The 20,928-nt window shown below is 43.0% G+C and overlaps 1 protein-coding gene across 1 annotated transcript; it reads right to left on the reverse strand.

Moving 5' to 3' along the window:
• Window positions 1-3,057: 3,057 nt before the first annotated feature.
• Window positions 3,058-5,955, reverse strand: LOC109904514 (C-C chemokine receptor type 7-like). Its single transcript, XM_020501733.2, has 2 exons — window positions 5,395-5,955; window positions 3,058-3,505 (listed from the first exon to the last, which is right to left on the reverse strand). Exons 1-2 carry the CDS (start codon window positions 5,509-5,511, stop codon window positions 3,257-3,259), a joined length of 366 nt encoding a protein of 121 aa, XP_020357322.1. The 5' UTR covers window positions 5,512-5,955; the 3' UTR covers window positions 3,058-3,256.
• Between the last annotated feature and the right edge of the window lie 14,973 nt (window positions 5,956-20,928).

Consider the following 20,928-nt stretch of genomic DNA (forward strand, 5'->3'; position numbering starts at 1 on the left):
TGTATGTTAATATTACCTTATGAGTAATGGAATAATGAATGAATTACTGTCTCAAATGTTGTAATATTATTACAGTTACTTTTTCAAGTAACCAATATATTACTTTCAGGCGCACATCTCTACCGACTTGTTATATATATTTTTTAAAGCCTTGGCTCATGCTAGTTTTATTCATGCTGTAGGCTAACTTAAAGCTGAAAATCTAAAAAAGATGGCAACTGTGTTCTTACCCTGCTTAACCTTTTCCTAGTGGAAATGCTCCCATTATTTTTTGTTAATCGAGAAGAAGAGAAAAACATTTTAGTCAAATGCAATCTCTGCTAAGGCAGCATTGATCTCTTCGTCCAGAAACACCACATCAAACCTGAAAAAGCATCTGGTGGTCGTCCACACATGCACAAAGCTGGTAGCGAAAGATCCAGAAATGCGTGAAAGAGAAATCTATACACATTATGGAAATGTACAAAGACGCATAGATAATATTTAGAGTGTTCTAATGAAATGTACATTCAGACAATCAACATTTCGGATAAATGCAATTCAAAATGGCAAGAATGTGAGGGAGTAGGGAGACTCCCCTTGCAGGTTTTGAACACAGGCCACCAGTATCAATGTCCCAATGAGGTCTATTTCTAAGGGATGTGCTTATTGGGCCAGGGATGCAACCAACATTGTGTAGTTAGGCCCCGTCCAGAAGAAACCCTAACCCCTCCCCCCTACGCACTTGTGTAGATTTGAAACAACTTTGATAGGTGTAAGCAATAGTGTGAAAGCAAGTGGAAGTAAAACCTTTGTATTGATCATAGGGATTCAGGAGTATAATTAAAACAGATTAATATGCCCCACCAACATTAGACAACTATATAAAAACTATACATTCATTTGTAGACAACCTGGAATTTGACAACTAAACACAATTCAATATCACTTTTGCAATACAGTAAACTCCCATTTGAACTGTGTTGTGTTTTTAAATGGTTAAAAGCACAGTGATAACACAGTGATAACACATGGTCCTGTCGTACATACCTACACGTACGCTACGGTCACAAGACGCAGGCCTCCTAACTGTCCCTAGAGTTTCTGAGCAAACAGCTGGAGGCAGGGCTTTCTCCTATAGAGCTCCATTTTTATGGAATGGTCTGCCTACCCATGTGAGAGAGGTAGACTCGGTCTCAACCTTTAAGTCTTTATTGCTAGTGGTGTGGGGGCTGGGCTTTTGAGAAGTGGGTGGGGTTATATTCTGTCTGTTTGGCCCTGTCCGGGTGTATTGTCGGACAGGGCCACAGTGTCTCCCAACCCCTCCTGTCTCAGCCTCCAGTATTTATGCTGCAGTAGTTTATGTGTCGGGGGGCTAGGGTCAGTCTGTTATATCTGGAGTATTTCTCCTGTCTTATCCGGTGTCCTGTGTGAATTTAAGTATGCTCTCTCTAATTCTTTCTCTCTCTTTCTTTCTCTCTTTCTCTTTCTTTCATTCTTTCTTTCTTTCTCTCGGAGGATCTGAGCCCTAGGACCATGCCTCAGGACTACCTGGCCTGATGACTCCTTGCTGTCCCCAGTCCACCTGGCCGTGCTGCTGCTCCAGTTTCAACTGTTCTGCCTGCGGCTATGGAACCCTGACCTGTTCACCGGACATGCTACCTGTCTCAGACCTGCTGTTTTCAACTCTCTAGAGACAGCAGAAGCGGTAGAGATACTCTGGATGATCGGCTATGAAAAGCCAACTGACATTTACTCCTGAGGTGCTGACCTGTTGCACCCTCGACAACCACTGTGATGATTATTATCTGACCCTGCTGGTCATCTATGAACATTTGAACATCTTGGCCATGTTCTGTTACAATCTCGACCAGACACAGCCAGAAGAGGACTGGCCACCCCTCATAGCCTGGTTCCTCTCTAGGTTTCTGCCTAGGTTCTGGCCTTTCTAGGGAGTTTTTCCTAGCCACCGTGCTTCTACACCCGCATTGTTTGCTGTTTGGGGTTTTAGGCTGGGTTTCTGTACAGCACTTTGAGATATCAGCTGATGTAAGAAGGGCTTTATAAATACATTCGATTTAGATGATAACAACCAGAAATCGGACACTGTTTTTCCATTGGAATTTGGTTGTGCTTTAAAACTGACCAAAAATATCCTGAACAAAAATACAAGGTGCATCTGTGTAATGATCATGCAGTTTAATCAGCTTCTTGATATGCCACACCTGTCAGGTGGATAGGTTATCTTGGCAAAGGAGAAATGTTCACTAACAGGGTTGTAAACAAATTTGTGCACATTTGTTGGAAATAAGCTTTTTGTGCCTATGGAACATTTCTGGGATCTTTAATTTCAGCTCATGAAACATGGGACCAATACTTCACATGTTGTTTATATTTTTGTTCAGTATAGATGGTTGAAAGCATAGTGATAACACATTGGGAATTCAACAAACATCTGGCTGTCTTTTTAAGCAGGTGAATAAAGTTTGAAATCTCATTAATCAATGTCTCAACCAAATATTATCCAAATTTCCACTTGGAAATTACCTGGTGTGCCCAGTGGGTACAGTGCACTGTATTCCAAGGCTGTACTGACTTGTGGGTCAGGGGTCAATTTGAGATTCAGTAATATTCACTATATCACCCAATATGATCACACCCTGGATAGCTCCCCTTTAGCACCAAATAATTATTACTGAAAAGACTGGTTAGTGCAAATCATCCAATGGAACAAGTGAATGCTTATTTGTATTTTAGAGATTTTTAAGAGAGATGAGATCTGTCCTAAAGAAATACATTTAATTTAAAGACAGATAGCGCACAATTGACCCAGCATTGTCCGGGTTAGGGGAGGGTTTGGCCGAGGGGGCATTACTTGGCTCATCGCGCTCTAGAGACTCCTAGTGTCAGGCTGGGCGCCTGCAAGCTGACTTCAGTCGCCATTTGAACAGTGTTTCCTCCAACACATTGGTGCGGGTGGGTGTTCAGAAGTGCAGTTTGGCAGGTCATGTTTTGGAGGACGCATGACTCGACCTTCACCTTTCCTGAACCCATTGGGGAGTTGCAGCGATGAGACAAGATCGCAATTGGATATCATGAAATTGGGGAGAAAAAGGACTCACTACTGGACTCCCTGACTAACCATGTTATCATCACCCATAGTAGTTTGAGGCAATCTCTACCTACTCCCATCTTCACATGGTGAACAAGGAGCCATTCTCATTGTTGGATCCATCATTGGAGTGACCAAAGGGTAGATGTACTTCCTGCCCAGGCATCACAGGTCCTCCAGGATCTTCCTGAAGTGGTTCCTGATCTTGACCCCAATGAAGGGGTACAGGATGGGGTTGAGGCACCAGTGGAAGTAGGCCACGCTCCTGGTGGTGGTGAGGGTGGTGAGGATGACCTTCCCCACCTCACACTCCCTCTGTTGGAACAATGCCACTGTGTGGTAGAGCAGGGCCACATTGTAGGGCAGGTGATACACGATGAAGGCCACCATCACAGCTAGGACCACACGCACTGCCTTAAGTGAGAGAAGATACAATAAGATACACTTAATTGACCCTATAAGAAACATTGACTGTGTTCTTATAATTAAACATTCTAATTCTATGACTGGAACTTTGGTGGATACTGGAACTTTGTGCCTATGGGGGCTGTGGGCCCTGGGCAGGGTCCAGATGATGCTGGCATAACAGAAGACCGTGACCAGGAGGGGCAGGAAGAACCCCATGGGCACCTGCAGGTTGGCCAGTTTTATGACGGTCATAAAATACCTTACAGGAATTTTCTCTCCCTTGCCATGCAGCATTGAGGGGAAAGAACCCTTTGTTACAAAGAGTTTCTTCCCGCTAAAACTCCAACATCCAAAAATGGAAGATGAAACAAAATTTCTAATACAAAGAATGTGGGAAATGGTCGGGAGGGCCTTAAAAAACAATAATGTCAAATAATTTATTGTTTTGTGACATCATTAAAGATGTTATAACAGAAACATTGTAACTTTAAGAGCATTCACAATGTATATATATATATATATATCTAAATGTTGTAAAACGTATATGATTAAATATGAAACAATTTGTTAGAAGATTAAATGTGATTTTAACCTTCTAAATTAGATAATTGTTTTCATATAAAGTTTTACCCAGCCAGTAACCACTCCCACGTGAGCACAGACATTATGCCAAAAGGATGGAATGCCCCTTTTGCCAGAGTGCTTATAAAGGACTCCTAAAGAATTAACATATTTGACCAAAACATGCCGGGTTGCTGCCGGTGTGTAATGTGGTTGTAGCTGTAACCTGAATAATCAACCACTGAGGCCAGACAGCATGGAACGGTGGCTACACGGCTGACAAATGGTTTAAAAATACAAGACCAGAAAGCATGGAGCGATGGCTACATGTTGAAATGGTTGCAATTTAAATACAGACCAGCATGACCTACAGCGTGAGCTGAGCATTACGAAATGGTACGACCCTCGAAACTCAACAGAGAAGAAGACTAGACTAAGACATGGGCCGCCTGCAGCTCTGCATGTAATGTAGTCTAGGAAACTCGACCTTTCCCACTCAACACCGTGCGGTACATCTGATGTAGCCAGTCTAACGAACACTCATGAACAAAAGAGCCTACTACTACAACTGAGGACATTGTGACTTCTGGTGGACAACCAGAGACACACAACCAGAGACTTCTGTCTAACTGACTCCCCATAGACGGACCTGGCGATTTCAACAGAGAGACGACAAAGACATACATGCGTAAATATGTGTTGCATTTCTAAATCTGAATGAGCGGTGGTTAGGGTGCTAAATTTCTATATTTACGCTAAGCGTATTTTCCACATGTATGTACAATGGGTCCCCTCTCTGTCTCTCCCACTCTTTCTTTCCCCACCCCTTTCATTGTGTAACAAGCCGTCATGTCGGGTTAGTCCACTAGGGACTTTTCATTATATTATGTTAGTAATCAACGTATAATCTATCCTGTGTGTGTGTGTTTCTGAAATTCTGTGTGATTATTTAGTTAATCAGTAAATAAATGATTAAGCCAAATTGTGTATCGCTGAATCATCAAATAGACTACAGTTCATGCAGATTTGAAGTCAATGACGTTCAGAATGAGACTGATATGATAACGATATATTCTGATATATTCTTGAGTTAATTCGGGAAACAGTAACTCATTAAACCAACTTTTTCCGTGGTGCCCCAAGAATGCAAATGAGTTTATTGTTACATGATTAATTTAATCATGAAATAATTCAACATATTTAACTGATTTGATCAAATAATCGTGACCACATTAATGATAGTCACGTCACGACAAATCTGCCTCTGACTTCACTGTAACGTGAACGACATTGAAACATCAGGAGCTTTATTAGGAACTGCACCAAGCCCGTACCTTGCAGACCACTGAGCCCATGCTCCAGTCATGCTTCTCATTGTAGATGATGAGTGGCAGGGTCACGATGAACAGCAGATCTGCCACAGCCACGTTCAGAAGGTACACGTCCGTCATGGTCTTGGCTTTCTTGTAGAAGGCATATGTAACAATCACCAACGCATTGCCACATGAGACCGAATGCACAGATGAAGGAATGGACGTAGGTCTGTATGACTATCTCCATATCACGGTTGAGATTCAGGTTACAGATATATTCTGTTCCACTTTCATCAGGATAACCTTCAGTGTAGTCTTTTGGGTCATAATAATCATATTCATCTGTTTGCATCGCATTATGCACCTCCATGTTTATCACCTGTGGAGAAAAAATATATTTCTGCAGAAAATAGTAGGCCTTCTATCATGATTTAGTTATTGAATGTCATGATGTACAATCAAGTCCATGACAAAAAGAGAAGATATAAACATCACAGTAACTGTGAACTATTGTCTGTAGCTTCAATGTGACATGTCCTATTTTACACATACAGCAGTGAAAGTGTTCAACTGCGGAGTGCAAACCCTATTTACTGAGAAACCAACATGTCTGAGAGCTTGAGAACATCCGTTGGTTGTGATTGACCCCATTTTCTGTTGTGACCGAGAATACATCAAGGCACGTGTAGGTGTTTAACAACTGCATTTGTCTGATCTAAAGCACTGATCAAATCCTTATCAGACCCAAGGCTAGAGATACTAAGACAGATTGTACACAGCATCTCACATCTGTTCCCACATCAACACTGATAATACAGAGGAAGGTCCTAATGTGTCTTGTGGTGATGATAATGGACATGGGGTAGTGAATGGAGTACTATGTTTGCTTTAGTAAATATAGTGTACTGTTAGCCACAGCTGTACTGACTTGTAGCTCAGGGGATTCAGTAATATTCCCTCCTATCACCATGTTATCTGAGCAGCTAACCGATCGCTGCAGCTGTACATAGTCTATCGGTAAATAGCCCACCCATTTTTACCTACCTCATCCCCATACTGTTTTTATTTATTTACTTTTCTGCTCTTTTGCACACCAATATCTCTACCTGTACATGACCATCTGATCATTTATCACTCCAGTGTTAATATGCAAAATTGTTTGCCTACCTCCTCATGCCTTTTGCACACAATGTATATAGACTCCCTTTTTTTCTACTGTGTTATTGACTTGTTAATTGTTTACTCCATGTGTAACTCTGTGTTGTCTGTTCACACTGGTATGCTTTATCTTGGCCAGGTCGCAGTTGCAAATGAGAACTTGTTCTCAACTAGCCTACCTGGTTAAATAAAGGTGTTCTCAACTAGCCTACCTGGTTAAATAAAGGTGTTCTCAACTAGCCTACCTGGTTAAATAAAGGTGAAATAAAAATAAATAAAACATGTTATTGTTATTTTATTGTGTAACGTTTTTTTATTCTTTACTTTAGTTTATTTAGTTAATATTTTCTTAACTCTTCTTGAACTGCACTGTTGGTTAGCTGCACTGCACTGCACTGTTGTAGGTAAGCATTTCACGGTCTACACTTGTTGTATTTGGCGCATGTGACAAAGTTTGATTTGATTTGACCATGCTTCATAGTAAGCACCTGTCAGGCCTTTCTGTTCGAAAGCTTTGGCATCATAACATTTCTAACGTCTGAAACCCTACGTCTTCAAAGAGTATCTTAAATAATACATCCCAGTCTTATTCCCCCCCACACAAACAACCTTGCACTTGTCTTTTCCTACTAGTACTGACCTTTCTGACAACTTCTTTATTGAGGAAACTTGTACTCACTACTGTGATATGTGGTTGTCTCACCTTGCTATATTAAGATGAATTAACTAACTGTAAGTCGCATGGGATAAGAGCGTCTGCTAAAGGACTAAAATGGAAATGTCAAAATGTAACTATTACTGAAAAGACTGGTTTATGCAAATCATCCCATGGCTTTGTATAATGTGCAATATTTTGTTGAAAAAGTGTACATGCACTCCTCCCCACCAGCAATAGTGGAGGTTTGGGAGATATCCTCCCCACCAGCAATAGTAGAGGTTTGGGAGGTATCCTTCCCCCCAGCAATAGTAGAGGGTTGGGAGGTATCCTTCCCCCCAGCAATAGTAGAGGTTTGTGAGGTATCCTCCCCACCAGAAATAGGTAATAGTAGAGGTTTGTGAGGTATCCTCCCCACCAGAAATAGGTAATATTAGAGGTTTGTGAGGTATCCTCCCCACCAGCAATAGGTAATAGTAGAGGTTTGGGAGGTATCCTCCCCACCAGCAATAGGTAATAGTAGAGGTTTGGGAGGTATCCTCGCCACCAGCAATAGGTAATAGTAGAGGTTTGGGAGGTATCCTCGCCACCAGCAATAGGTAATAGTAGAGGTTTGTGAGGTATCCTCCCCACCAGCAATAGGTAATAGTAGAGGTTTGGGAGGTATCCTCCCCACCAGAAATAGGTAATAGTAGAGGTTTGTGAGGTATCCTCCCCACCAGCAATAGGTAATAGTAGAGGTTTGGGAGGTATCCTCGCCACCAGCAATAGGTAATAGTAGAGGTTTGGGAGGTATCCTCCCCACCAGCAATAGTAGAGGTTTCGGAGATATCCTCCCCACCAGCAATAGTAGAGGTTTGGGAGGTATCCTCCCCACCAGCAATAGTAGAGGTTTGGGAGGTATCCTCCCCACCAGCAATAGTAGAGGTTTCGGAGGTATCCTCCCCACCAGCAATAGTAGAGGTTTGGGAGGTATCCTCCCCACCAGCAATAGTAGAGGTTTGGGAGGTATCCTCCCCACCAGCAATAGGTAATATTAGAGGTTTGTGAGGTATCCTCCCCACCAGCAATAGGTAATAGTAGAGGTTTGGGAGGTATCCTCCCCACCAGCAATAGGTAATAGTAGAGGTTTGGGAGGTATCCTCCCCACCAGCAATAGTAGAGGTTTGGGATGTATCCTCCCCACCAGCAATAGGTAATAGTAGCAGTTTGGGAGAAAATCTAGTGGATTCTATGTTATGTTACTGTGTCTTGCTGCTGCTTGCTTCACTCCTTAGCACAATCAGAATACAGAACCTATGTGGTTGGTTTATACAAGAAGACTGTGTCTTGCTGCTGCTTGCTTCACTCCTTAGCACAATCAGAATACAGAACCTATGTGGTTGGTTTATACAAGAAGACTGTGTCTTGCTGCTGCTTGCTTCACTCCTTAGCACAATCAGAATACAGAACCTATGTGGTTGGTTTATACAAGAAGACTGTGTCTTGCTGCTGCTTGCTTCACTCCTTAGCACAATCAGAATACAGAACCTATGTGGTTGGTTTATACAAGAAGACTGTGTCTTGCTGCTGCTTGCTTCACTCCTTAGCACAATCAGAATACAGAACCTATGTGGTTGGTTTATACAAGAAGACTGTGTCTTGCTGCTGCTTGCTTCACTCCTTAGCACAATCAGAATACAGAACCTATGTGGTTGGTTTATACAAGAAGACTGTGTCTTGCTGCTGCTTGCTTCACTCCTCAGCACAATCAGAATACAGAACCTATGTGGTTGGTTTATACAAGAAGACTGTGTCTTGCTGCTGCTTGCTTCACTCCTCAGCACAATCAGAATACAGAACCTATGTGGTTGGTTTATACAAGAAGACTGTGTCTTGCTGCTGCTTGCTTCACTCCTCAGCACAATCAGAATACAGAACCTATGTGGTTGGTTTATACAAGAAGACTGTGTCTTGCTGCTGCTTGCTTCACTCCTCAGCACAATCAGAATACAGAACCTATGTGGTTGGTTTATACAAGAAGCTGTATGCAATGTTGTATATAGCAGCTTTATGTATTATGCTTTACACTTTAAACATTATTTAGTGTTTTTCGCAACGTGTTTTATTGCTATAATACTTTGAACACTACACAGTGCTTTATGCAATGAACTTGTCAAGAATACAACCTCAATTCTGAGTACATTATCAGTACTGAATCCATAGGCTTTACTATCGATATGCATAGTAACAGTTCCCCCACTATTGGTGGATGTGTACCTTCCTCATGGTGCAGGAAACTTCAGTCTAGGGGAAAACCCTCAAGTCTCTACAGTATCACTTTGTCTCTCTATACTAAGGCCCTATTCCCCCTACGATAGATAAAGGAGAGTCTGAGGAGTGGATTGGCGAAAGAGATTTTTACTTTACATCCTTGCCTTGTCTTACCTTTCATTGTGGCTGTCAAGACAACATTCCTGGTCCTCAGCTCAAATTGACCGTAAATATCAAAATAGCCAATAGACAGTAAGCACATCCAAGCAACTTTTCTTCTAAAACGTATTACACTATTGATTAATTCAACTAACCATTTTACACTCTTGAATAATGCAACCATTCACAAGCATGTCCTAGCACATTAAATTAGTCGACAATACACAGCTAACTCCTGCAAGCTAGAGAGATAGATAGCTAACTAACAACGTGCTTCATGATCAAGTAATGCTAGTGTGGCAATAATTCACGTTTACCCCTCCCATAGCTATGAATATAAAAGTACAGAAACATTAACATACAGTGTTATTCCTATTATAATATAGGCTCTACAGCTAGGTAACGTTAGCTAGCTAAGCAAAATTATTTCTGCATCCTCCTCACATCACCGTGCTGGCTGTTAGCTGAATGCTGATGTTTAGCTGAACCATAGCTAGATAGGACCACTTACACTAGTTAGAGTATTACATTTATTGTAGAACAAACCAGGCTTAATTTTATAAATATCATGGAAGTCATTATATGAGGAAAAAAAGCACATGAAGTAAAATAAAATTGCTAATGAAAACGTTAATTCCTCAGGGGTGCATGCTTATTCCCCTCCTGTACTCCCTGTTCACCCACAACTGCATGGCCGGGCACTACTCCAACACCATCATTGAGTTTGCTGACGACACAATGGTGGTTGGCCTGATCACCGACGATAATGAGACAGCCTATAGTGACCTGGAAGTGTGGAGCTGACTGGGAGCATCACTGCTTGGTATGGTAACTGCTTAGCATCAGACCGCAAGGTGCTACTGTCATGTCTTGTCATATTATGTCTTGTTCCTGTTCTTTCTCTTCACTCTGTCTCCCTCTGCTGGTCGTATTAGGCTACCTTCTCTTTCTCTCCTCCTCCAGCTGTTCCTCATCTCCTCTAACTACCTCGTTCACCCTTTTCCCACCTGTTCCCTTTTTCCCTCTGATTAGGTCTCTATTTCTCTCTCTGTTCCTGCTTCTTTCCTTGTCAGATTCTCGTTTGAGTTTCTCATGCCAGAACCAAACTATCGTCTTGTTTGCTTCACCCTTGTCCCATCCTGTTGGAATCTGCCTGTTCTTCTGATGCTACGTGTGATCAGGTACCTCTGTCCGCTACGACCCGCGCCTACCCAGAGAGACCAGCAGTCTGTCGCCGCAACCCAGCTATTCTCCTCTGCTGCTAAGAAGGGGACTCTTTAGTAAATATCAGAAGGACTTTCTGTTTCATTTGTCGCCCTCTCTGAGGGTTGTCTATTTTGCCATTTTCTACATCTGAAGAGGATCTATGTCTTCCCTGTGTTTTTACATTAAAGGACTCTGTTTTTGTTAAATCGCTTTTGGGTCCTCACTCAAGAGCACAACAGCTACAGAGGGTAGTGCGGAAGACCCATTACATCACTGTGGCCGAGCAACATGCCATCCAGGACCTTGATACCAGGCTGTGTCAAAGGATGGCCCTAAAAATATTCAACGACTCCAGTCACCCAAATCATAGACTTTTCTCCCTGCTACCACACGGCAAGAGGTACCATTGCACCAAGTCTGGAACCAACAGGACCCTGAAAAGCTTCTACCCCCCAGGCCACAAGACTGCTAAATAGTTAGTCTGGGTAGCTATGAAGTATTTAACTATCTGCATTGACCTTTTTAGCACTAACTATTTTGACTTGCTGCTGCTACTGTTTATCCAACCATAGTCAATACGTTTTTCACAATTCCTTACATTTAATCCTAGTAAAAATCGTACAGGGTGAGTAGCACGGTAGAGTCAGCATTTAGAGAGAGTCGCAAACATCTGTTTGTAATCTTCTGTTGTTTCTTGACTGTTTGGTATACATGGACCAAGATATTAAGCAACAAGGTACAGTTAAAGTTGGAATTCTATATACACCTTGCCAAATACAATTAAACTCAGTTTTTCACAAATCCTGACATTTAATCATTGTAAAAATTCCCTGTTTTAGGTCAGATAGGATCACCACTTTATTTAAAAAATCTGAAATGTCAGAATAATAGTAGAGAGAATGATTTATTTAAGCTTTTATTTCTTTCATCACATTCCCAGTGGTTCAGAAGTTTACATATCCTCAATTAGTCTTTGGTAGCATTGCCTTTTAAGTGTTTAACTTGGGTCAAACGTTTCGGGTAGCCTTCCACAAGTTTCCCACAATAAGTTGGGTGAATTTTGGCCCATTCCTCCTGACAGAGCTGGTGTAACTGAGTCAGGTTTGCAGGCCTCCTTGCTCGCACACTTTTTTTCAGTTCTGCCGACACATTTTCTATGGGTTTGAGGTCAGGGCTTTGTGATGGCCACTCCAATACCTTGACTTTGTTGTCCTTGAGCCATTTTGCAACAACTTTGGAAGTATGCTTGGGGTCATTGTCCATCTATTTTGTGAAGTGCACCAATCCCTCCTGCAGCAAAGCAGCCCACAACATGATGCTGCCACCCCCGTGCTTCACAGTTGGATGGTGTTCTTCGGCTCGCAAGCATCCCCCTTTATCCTCCAAACATAACGATGGTCATTATGGCCAAACAGTTCTATTTTTGTTTAATCAGACCAGAGGACATTTCTCCAAAAAGTACGATCTTTGTCCCCATGTGCAGTTGCAAACCGTACTCTGGCTTTTTTATGGCAATTTTGGAGCAGTGGCTTCTTCCTTGCTAAGCGATCTTTCATTTTATGTCGATATAGGACTCGTTTTACTGTGGATATAGATACTTTTGTACCTGTTTCCTCCAGCATCTTCACAAGGTCATTTGCTGTTGTTCTGGGAATGATTTGCACTTTTCGCACAAAAGTACGTTCATGTCCAGGAGACAGAACGCGTCTCCTTCCTGAGTGGTATGACGGCTGCGTGGTCCCATGGTGTTTATATGTGCATACTATTGTTTGTACAGATGAACATGGTACCTTCAGGTGTTTGGAAATTGCTCCCAAGGATGAACCAGATTTGTGGAGGTCTACAATTTTTTGGCTGATTTCTTTAAATTTTCCCATGATGTCAAGCATTGAGGCACTGAGTTTGAAGGTAGGCCTTGAAATACATCCACAGGTACACCTCCAATTGACTCAAATGATGTTAATGAGCCTATCAGAAACTTCTAAATCCATGACATCATTTTCTGGAATTTTCCAAGCTGTTTAAAGGCACAGTCAACTTAATGTTTGTTAACTTCTGACCCACTGGAACTGTGATACAGTGATTTATAAGTGAAATAATCTGTCTGTAAACAATTGTTGGATTATTAATAATTTTCATAATTAATCAAATAAAAAATAAAAAAACTCATGGAAATCTTGTGTTTCAGTCTTCTGTGATGAACTGTATATAACGTGTAATATTGGGATGCAAACTCAAAATTGAATACATTTCAACTCTATATCTGCCACGTTGGTATGAAAAGTTGAGGGACAGGTGCAGGAATGCATAATAGGGTTTTTTATTACCCCAAATTACAGCGTGCCATGTAAAGGCACGGGAATGAAGACCAGGGATCCGTCACAGTACCCCCGCCTGTGCAGCGCAACGACACCGGCCTCGAGGATTATCACAGGAACGCAGTGCGGGTTGAACAGGACCCGATATAGCTGCTGAAGTTGCATCGTCATTGGACGGGCCAGTTGCCGCTGCCGAAGTTGCGGCGGCGTCAGACAGACCAGTAGCAGTGGCGTCGGAAGGACCGGTTGTAGCGGTGTCGGACAGACCAGTTGTAGCTGCTGAAGTTGTGGCGGCGCCGGACAGACCAGTCTCAGCATCGTCGGACGGGCCATTCCCGTTGTCGCCCTTCTTGGTCGATTATTCTGTCACGTCAGTATGAATGATTTGGGAGACAGGCACAGGAATGTGTAATAGGATTTTTTATTTCACCCAAATTACGGTGTGCCATGTAAAGGCATGGGGACGAAGACCAGGGATCCGTGACAGTACCCCCCGCCTGTGCAGCGCAACAACACCGGCCTCGAGGACGATCACAGGAACGCAGTGCGGGTTGATCAGGAACCGATGCAGTTGCCGAAGATGCGTTGTCATTGGACGGGCCAGTTGCCGCTGCCGAAGTTGCGGCGGCGTCAGACGGACCAGTAGCAGTGGCGTCGGATGGACCGGTTGTGGCTGCTGAAGTTGCGTCGTCGGACCCACTCTGGCGACGTCGGACGACCCAGTTGCAGCTGCCGAAGAGGCGGCGGCGCCGGACGTACCAGTCGCAGCATCGTCGGACGGGCCATTCCCGCTATCTCCCTTATTGGTCGTTTATTCTGTCACGTCAGTATGAATGATTTGGGAGACAGGCACAGGAATGCGTAATAGGATTTTTTATTTCACCCAAATTACGGTGTGCTGTGTAAAGGTACAGGGACGAAGACCAAACAAACACTATACAAAACACAGGGTTGAAACCCAAACAAAAGAGCGAGGAATACCTCAAATAAATTCACAATCGCACAATGATTATCACAGGGGACGAAAACCGTAATCATCTGCACAATACAAGTGGCACAAATCCAAAACAACACTGCACAGGTACTCACACACACCAAAGGACATTGTAACAATAATCTACAGCCCAATGGAACCAAAGAGCACACTTATACAAGTACTAATCAGTGGGAATAGGGGACAGGTATGTGTGATGAATGTTCCCGGAGGGATCCGTGACAATTTCTGACATGGAACAGGTGTCTTCTTTTTTTAAGCCCATAACCAGGTGTGTGAGGTGTATAAGTTTGTTTTAAAGTAGATTTATTTAAGACTACCAAAAATCACTCTGTGTGACCCTGATTTCGCCTACTGCAGTAATTATCCAACAGCTACATAGCCACCTAACAATGCTGCTCACAGCTCAGCTCGAAGACAGTTTCATGTCTACAGATATTGTTCTCTTAGGAAGATAAGAGGTGAACTGTGTGACTGAAAAGCTCAAAGCATTTTCTATACTCTTGAAGTCTGTTGTAGTGCTATATAGCACATTTTCGGTTCTTCTGCTATATTTATAGCTATAGTTTATAGTGCATATATATATATTTTTTAAATGTAACCTTTATTTAACCAGGTAGGCAAGTTGAGAACAAGTTCTCATTTACAATTGCGACCTGGTCAAGATAAAGCAAAGCAGTTCGACACATACAACAACATGGAGTAAAACATACAGTCAATACATACAGTCAAACATACAGTCAATAATACAGTAGAAATATAAGTCTATATACGACAAATGAGGTGAGATAAGGGAGGTAAAAAAAAGGCAAAAAAAAGGCCATGGTGGCAAAGTAAATACAATATAGCAAGTAAAACACTGGAATGGTAGATTTGCAGTGGAAGAATGTGCGAAGTAGAAATAATGGGGTGCAAAGGAGCAAAATAAATTAATAAATACAGTAGGGGAAGAGGTAGTTGTTTGGGCTAAATTATAGATGGGCTATGTACAGGTGCAGTAATCTGTGAGCTGTTCTGACAGCTAGTGCTTAAAGCTAGTGACAGAGATTTTTGTAGTTTGTTCCAGTCATTGGCAGCAGAGAACTGGATGGAGAGGCAGCCAAAGGAAGAATTGGTTTTGGGGGTGAACAGAATACCTGCTGAATACCTGCTGGAGCGCGGGCTACAGGTGGGTGCTGCTATGGTGACCAGCGAGCTGAGATAAGGGGGGACTTTACCTAGCAGGGTCTTGTAGATGACCTGTAGCCAGTGGGTTTGGCGATGAATATGAAGTGAGGTCCAGCCAATGAGAGCGTACAGGTCACAGTGGTGGGTAGTATATGGGGCTTTGGTGACAAAACGGATGGCACTGTGATAGACTGCATCCAATTTATTGAGTTGGGTATTGGAGGCTATTTTGTAAATGACATCGCCAAAGTTGAGGATCGGTAGGATCGGCAGTTTTACGAGGGTATGTTTGGCAGCAAGAGTGAAGGATGCTTTGTTGCGGAATAGGATGCCAATTCTAGATTTAACTTTGGATTAGAGATGTTTGATGTGAGTCTGGAAGGAGAGTTTACAGTCTAACCAGACACCTAGGTATTTGTAGTTGTCCACATATTAAGTCAGAACAGTCCAGAGTAGTGATGCTGGACGGGTGGGCAGGTGCAGGCAGCGATCGGTTGAAGAGCATGCATTTGGTTTTACTTGTATTTAAGAGCAGTTGGAGGCCACGGAAGGAGAGTTGTATGGCATTGAAGCTCGTCTGGCGGGTTGTTAACACAGTGTCCAAAGAAGGGCCAGAATTATACAGAATGGTGTCGTCTGCATAGAGGTGGATCAGAGACTCACTAGCAGCAAGAGCGACATCATTGATGTATACAGAGAAGAGAGTCGGCCCAAGAATTGAACCCTGTGGCACCCCCATAGAGACTTATCAATCACACCTGGGCTGCAGTCACCTATCCGGACCCGTTTTACTGCCTTCGCGGAGCCCCACCGGGCCTTCACAACTGGACTGCCGACGTTATCTACCCGAAGGAGTTATTCGGCCGGCTCCTCCGTCGCGACGTTACCTGAACGCCCATCTGCGGCCTGCTAACCGTTAGCTGTCTTACCGGCTGCTATCTGAATAGACAATCGGACAATTTTTTTATTATTATTTTTTTTAAATTATTTTTTAAATTATTATTATTATATTTTCTTCTTGGGCCTCTATAACTATATCTATTGTTTTTATTTTTGTTGTTGTTTGTGTGATTTGGATTAATCCCCTCTACCACACGGAACCCCACTAATCTACTGACGGAACGTAAGGGGTGGCTAACAGACCTCCATCCTATGCTAGCTTGCTACCGATGCCCTGGCTAGCTGTCTAAATCACCAACCAACCTCTCCACTCACCGGACCCTTTTGATCACTCGACTAAGCATGCCTATCCTTAATGTCAATATGTCTTGTCCATTTCTGTTCTGGTTAGTGTTTATTGGCTTATTTCACTGTAGAGCCTCTAGTCCTGCTCACTATACCTTATCCAACCTATTAGTTCCACCACCCACACATGCAATGACATCTCCTGGTTTCAACGATGTTTCTAGAGACAATATCTCTCTCTTCATCACTCAATACCTAGGTTTACCTCCACTGTATTCACATCCTGCCATACATTTGTCTGTACATTATACCTTGATGCTATTTTATCGCCCCCAGAAACCTCCTTTTACTCTATGTTCCAGACGTTCTAGACGACCAATTCTCATAGCTTTTAGCCGTACCCTTATTCTACTCCTCCTATGTTCCTCTGGCGATGTAGAGGTGAATCCAGGCCCTGCAGTGCCTAGCTCCACTCCTATTCCCCAGGCGCTCTCTTTTGACGACTTCTGTAACCGTAATAGCCTTGGTTTCATGCATGTTAACATTAGAAGCCTCCTCCCTAAGTTTGTTCTATTCACTGCTTTAGCACACTCTGCCAACCCGGATGTTCTAGCTGTGTCTGAATCCTGGCTTAGGAAGACCACCAAAAATTCTGAAGTTTTAATTCCAAACTACAACATTTTCAGACAAGATAGAACTGCCAAAGGGGGCGGTGTTGCAATCTACTGCAAAGATAGCCTGCAGAGTTCTGTCCTACTATCCAGGTCTGTACCCAAACAATTTGAACTTCTACTTTTAAAAATCCACCTCTCTAAAAACAAGTCTCTCACCGTTGCCGCCTGCTATAGACCACCCTCTGCCCCCAGCTGTGCTCTGGACACCATATGTGAACTGATTGCCCCCCATCTATCTTCAGAGTTCGTGCTGCTAGGCGACCTAAACTGGAACATGCTTAACACCCCAGCCATCCTACAATCTAAACTTGATGCCCTCAATCTCACACAAATAATCAATGAACCTACCAGGTACCTCCCCAAAACCTTAAACACGGGCACCCTCATAGATATCATCCTAACCAACTTCCCCTCTAAATACACCTCTGCTGTCTTCAACCAAGATCTCAGCGATCACTGCCTCATTGCCTGCATCCGTAATGGGTCAGCGGTCAAACGACCTCCACTCATCACTGTAAAACGCTCCCTGAAACACTTCTGCGAGCAGGCCTTTCTAATCGACCTGGCCGGGGTATCCTGGAAGGATATTGATCTCATCCCGTCAGTAGAGGATGCCTGGATATTTTTTAAAAATGCCTTCCTAACCATCTTAAATAAACATGCCCCATTCAAGAAATTTAGAACCAGGAACAGATATAGCCCTTGGTTCTCCCCAGACCTGACTGCCCTTAACCAACACAAAAACATCCTATGGCGTTCTGCATTAGCATCGAACAGCCCCCGTGATATGCAGCTGTTCAGGGAAGCTAGAAATCATTATACACAGGCAGTTAGAAAAGCCAAGGCTAGCTTTTTCAAGCAGAAATTTGCTTCCTGCAACACTAACTCAAAAAAGTTCTGGGACACTGTAAAGTCCATGGAGAATAAGAACACCTCCTCCCAGCTGCCCACTGCACTGAAGATAGGAAACACTGTCACCACTGATAAATCCACCATAATTGAGAATTTCAATAAGCATTTTTCTACGGCTGGCCATGCTTTCCACCTGGCTACTCCTACCCCGGACAACAGCACTGCACCCCCAACAGCAACTCGCCCAAGCCTTCCCCATTTCTCCTTCTCCCAAATCCATTCAGCTGATGTTCTGAAAGAGCTGCAAAATCTGGACCCCTACAAATCAGCCGGGCTAGACAATCTGGACCCTTTCTTTCTAAAATTATCTGCCGAAATTGTTGCCACCCCTATTACTAGCCTGTTCAACCTCTCTTTCGTGTCGTCTGAGATTCCCAAAGATTGGAAAGCAGCTGCGGTCATCCCCCTCTTCAAAGGGGGGGACACTCTTGACCCAAACTGCTACAGACCTATATCTATCCTACCGTGCCTTTCTAAGGTCTTCGAAAGCCAAGTCAACAAACAGATTACCGACCATTTCGAATCTCACCATACCTTCTCTGCTATGCAATCTGGTTTCAGAGCTGGTCATGGGTGCACCTCAGCCACGCTCAAGGTCCTAAACGATATCTTAACCGCCATCGATAAGAAACATTACTGTGCAGCCGTATTCATTGATCTGGCCAAGGCTTTCGACTCTGTCAATCACCATATCCTCATCGGCAGACTCGACAGCCTTGGTTTCTCAAATGATTGCCTCGCCTGGTTCACCAACTACTTCTCTGATAGAGTTCAGTGTGTCAAGTCGGAGGGTCTGCTGTCCGGACCTCTGGCAGTCTCTATGGGGGTGCCACAGGGTTCAATTCTTGGACCGACTCTCTTCTCTGTATACATCAATGAGGTCGCTCTTGCTGCTGGTGAGTCCCTGATCCACCTCTACGCAGACGACACCATTCTGTATACTTCCGGCCCTTCTTTGGACACTGTGTTAACAACCCTCCAGGCAAGCTTCAATGCCATACAACTCTCCTTCCGTGGCCTCCAATTGCTCTTAAATACAAGTAAAACTAAATGCATGCTCTTCAACCGATCGCTACCTGCACCTACCCGCCTGTCCAACATCACTACTCTGGACGGCTCTGACTTAGAATACGTGGACAACTACAAATACTTAGGTGTCTGGTTAGACTGTAAACTCTCCTTCCAGACCCATATCAAACATCTCCAATCCAAAGTTAAATCTAGAATTGGCTTCCTATTTCGCAACAAAGCATCCTTCACTCATGCTGCCAAACATACCCTTGTAAAACTGACCATCCTACCAATCCTCGACTTTGGCGATGTCATTTACAAAATAGCCTCCAATACCCTACTCAACAAATTGGATGCAGTCTATCACAGTGCAATCCGTTTTATCACCAAAGCCCCATATACTACCCACCATTGCGACCTGTACGCTCTCGTTGGCTGGCCCTCGCTTCATACTCGTCGCCAAACCCACTGGCTCCATGTCATCTACAAGACCCTGCTAGGTAAAGTCCCCCCTTATCTCAGCTCGCTGGTCACCATAGCATCTCCCACCTGTAGCACACGCTCCAGCAGGTATATCTCTCTAGTCACCCCCAAGACCAATTCTTTCTTTGGCCGCCTCTCCTTCCAGTTCTCTGCTGCCAATGACTGGAACGAACTACAAAAATCTCTGAAACTGGAAACACTTATCTCCCTCACTAGCTTTAAGCACCAACTGTCAGAGCAGCTCACAGATTACTGCACCTGTACATAGCCCACCTAAAATTTAGCCCAAACAACTACCTCTTTCCCAACTGTATTTAATTTTTATTTATTTATTTATTTTGCTCCTTTGCACCCCATTATTTTTTTATTTCTACTTTGCACATTCTTCCATTGCAAAACTACCATTCCAGTATTTTACTTGCTATATTGTATTTACTTTGCCATCATGGCCTTTTTTTGCCTTTACCTCCCTTCTCACCTCATTTGCTCACATTGTATATAGACTTGTTTATACTGCATTATTGACTGTATGTTTGTTTTTACTCCATGTGTAACTCTGTGTCGTTTTATCTGTCGAACTGCTTTGCTTTATCTTGGCCAGGTCGCAATTGTAAATGAGAACTTGTTCTCAACTTGCCTACCTGGTTAAATAAAGGTAAAATAAATAAATAAATAAATAAAACTGCCAGAGGCTCGGACAACAGGCCCTCCGATTTGACACACTGAACTCTATCAGAGAAGTAGTTGGTGAACCAGGCGAGGCAATCATTTGAGAAACCAAGGCTATCAAGTCTGCCGATGAGGATGTGGTGATTGACAGAGTCGAAAGCCTTGGCCAGGTCAATGAATACGGCTACACAGTATTGTTTCTTAACCTGTTGCGACGAGCAATCCCGTATCCGGGATCCTATTTATAGCCTCATGCTCATTACCATTACGCAACGTTAACTATTCATGAAAATCGCAAATGAAATGAAATAAATATATTTGCTCTCAAGCTTAGCCTTTTGTTAACAACACTGTCATCTCAGATTTTCAAAATATGCTTTTGAACCATAGCTAAACAAGCATTTGTGTAAGAGTATTGATAGCCTAGCATAGCATTAAGCCTAGCATTCAGCATGCAAAATTTTCACAAAAACAAGCAAAGCATTCAAATAAAATAATTTACCTTTGAAGAACTTCAGATGTTTTCAATGAGGAGACTCTTAGTTAGATAGCAAATGTTCAGTTTTTCCAAAAATATTATTTGTGTAGGACAAATCGCTCCGTTTTGTTCATCACGTTTGGGTAAGAAAAAAAACGAAAATTAAGTCATTACAACGCAAACTTTTTTCCAAATTAACTTAACATGGCAAACGTTGTTTAGAATCAATCCTC

This window comes from Oncorhynchus kisutch, linkage group LG14 (genome assembly GCF_002021735.2).
Source record: "Oncorhynchus kisutch isolate 150728-3 linkage group LG14, Okis_V2, whole genome shotgun sequence".
In the NCBI taxonomy this organism is placed as follows: domain Eukaryota; kingdom Metazoa; phylum Chordata; class Actinopteri; order Salmoniformes; family Salmonidae; genus Oncorhynchus; species Oncorhynchus kisutch.

Excerpts from the sequence above, each read along its gene's own strand:
- LOC109904514 (XM_020501733.2), bottom strand. The coding sequence starts at position 5,511 with ATGACGGACGTGTACCTTCTGAACGTGGCTGTGGCAGATCTGCTGTTC. Across the intron at positions 3,506-5,394 it reads TGGGCTCAGTGGTCTGCAAG|GCAGTGCGTGTGGTCCTAGC; the intron begins GTACGGGCTTGG and ends CTCTCACTTAAG.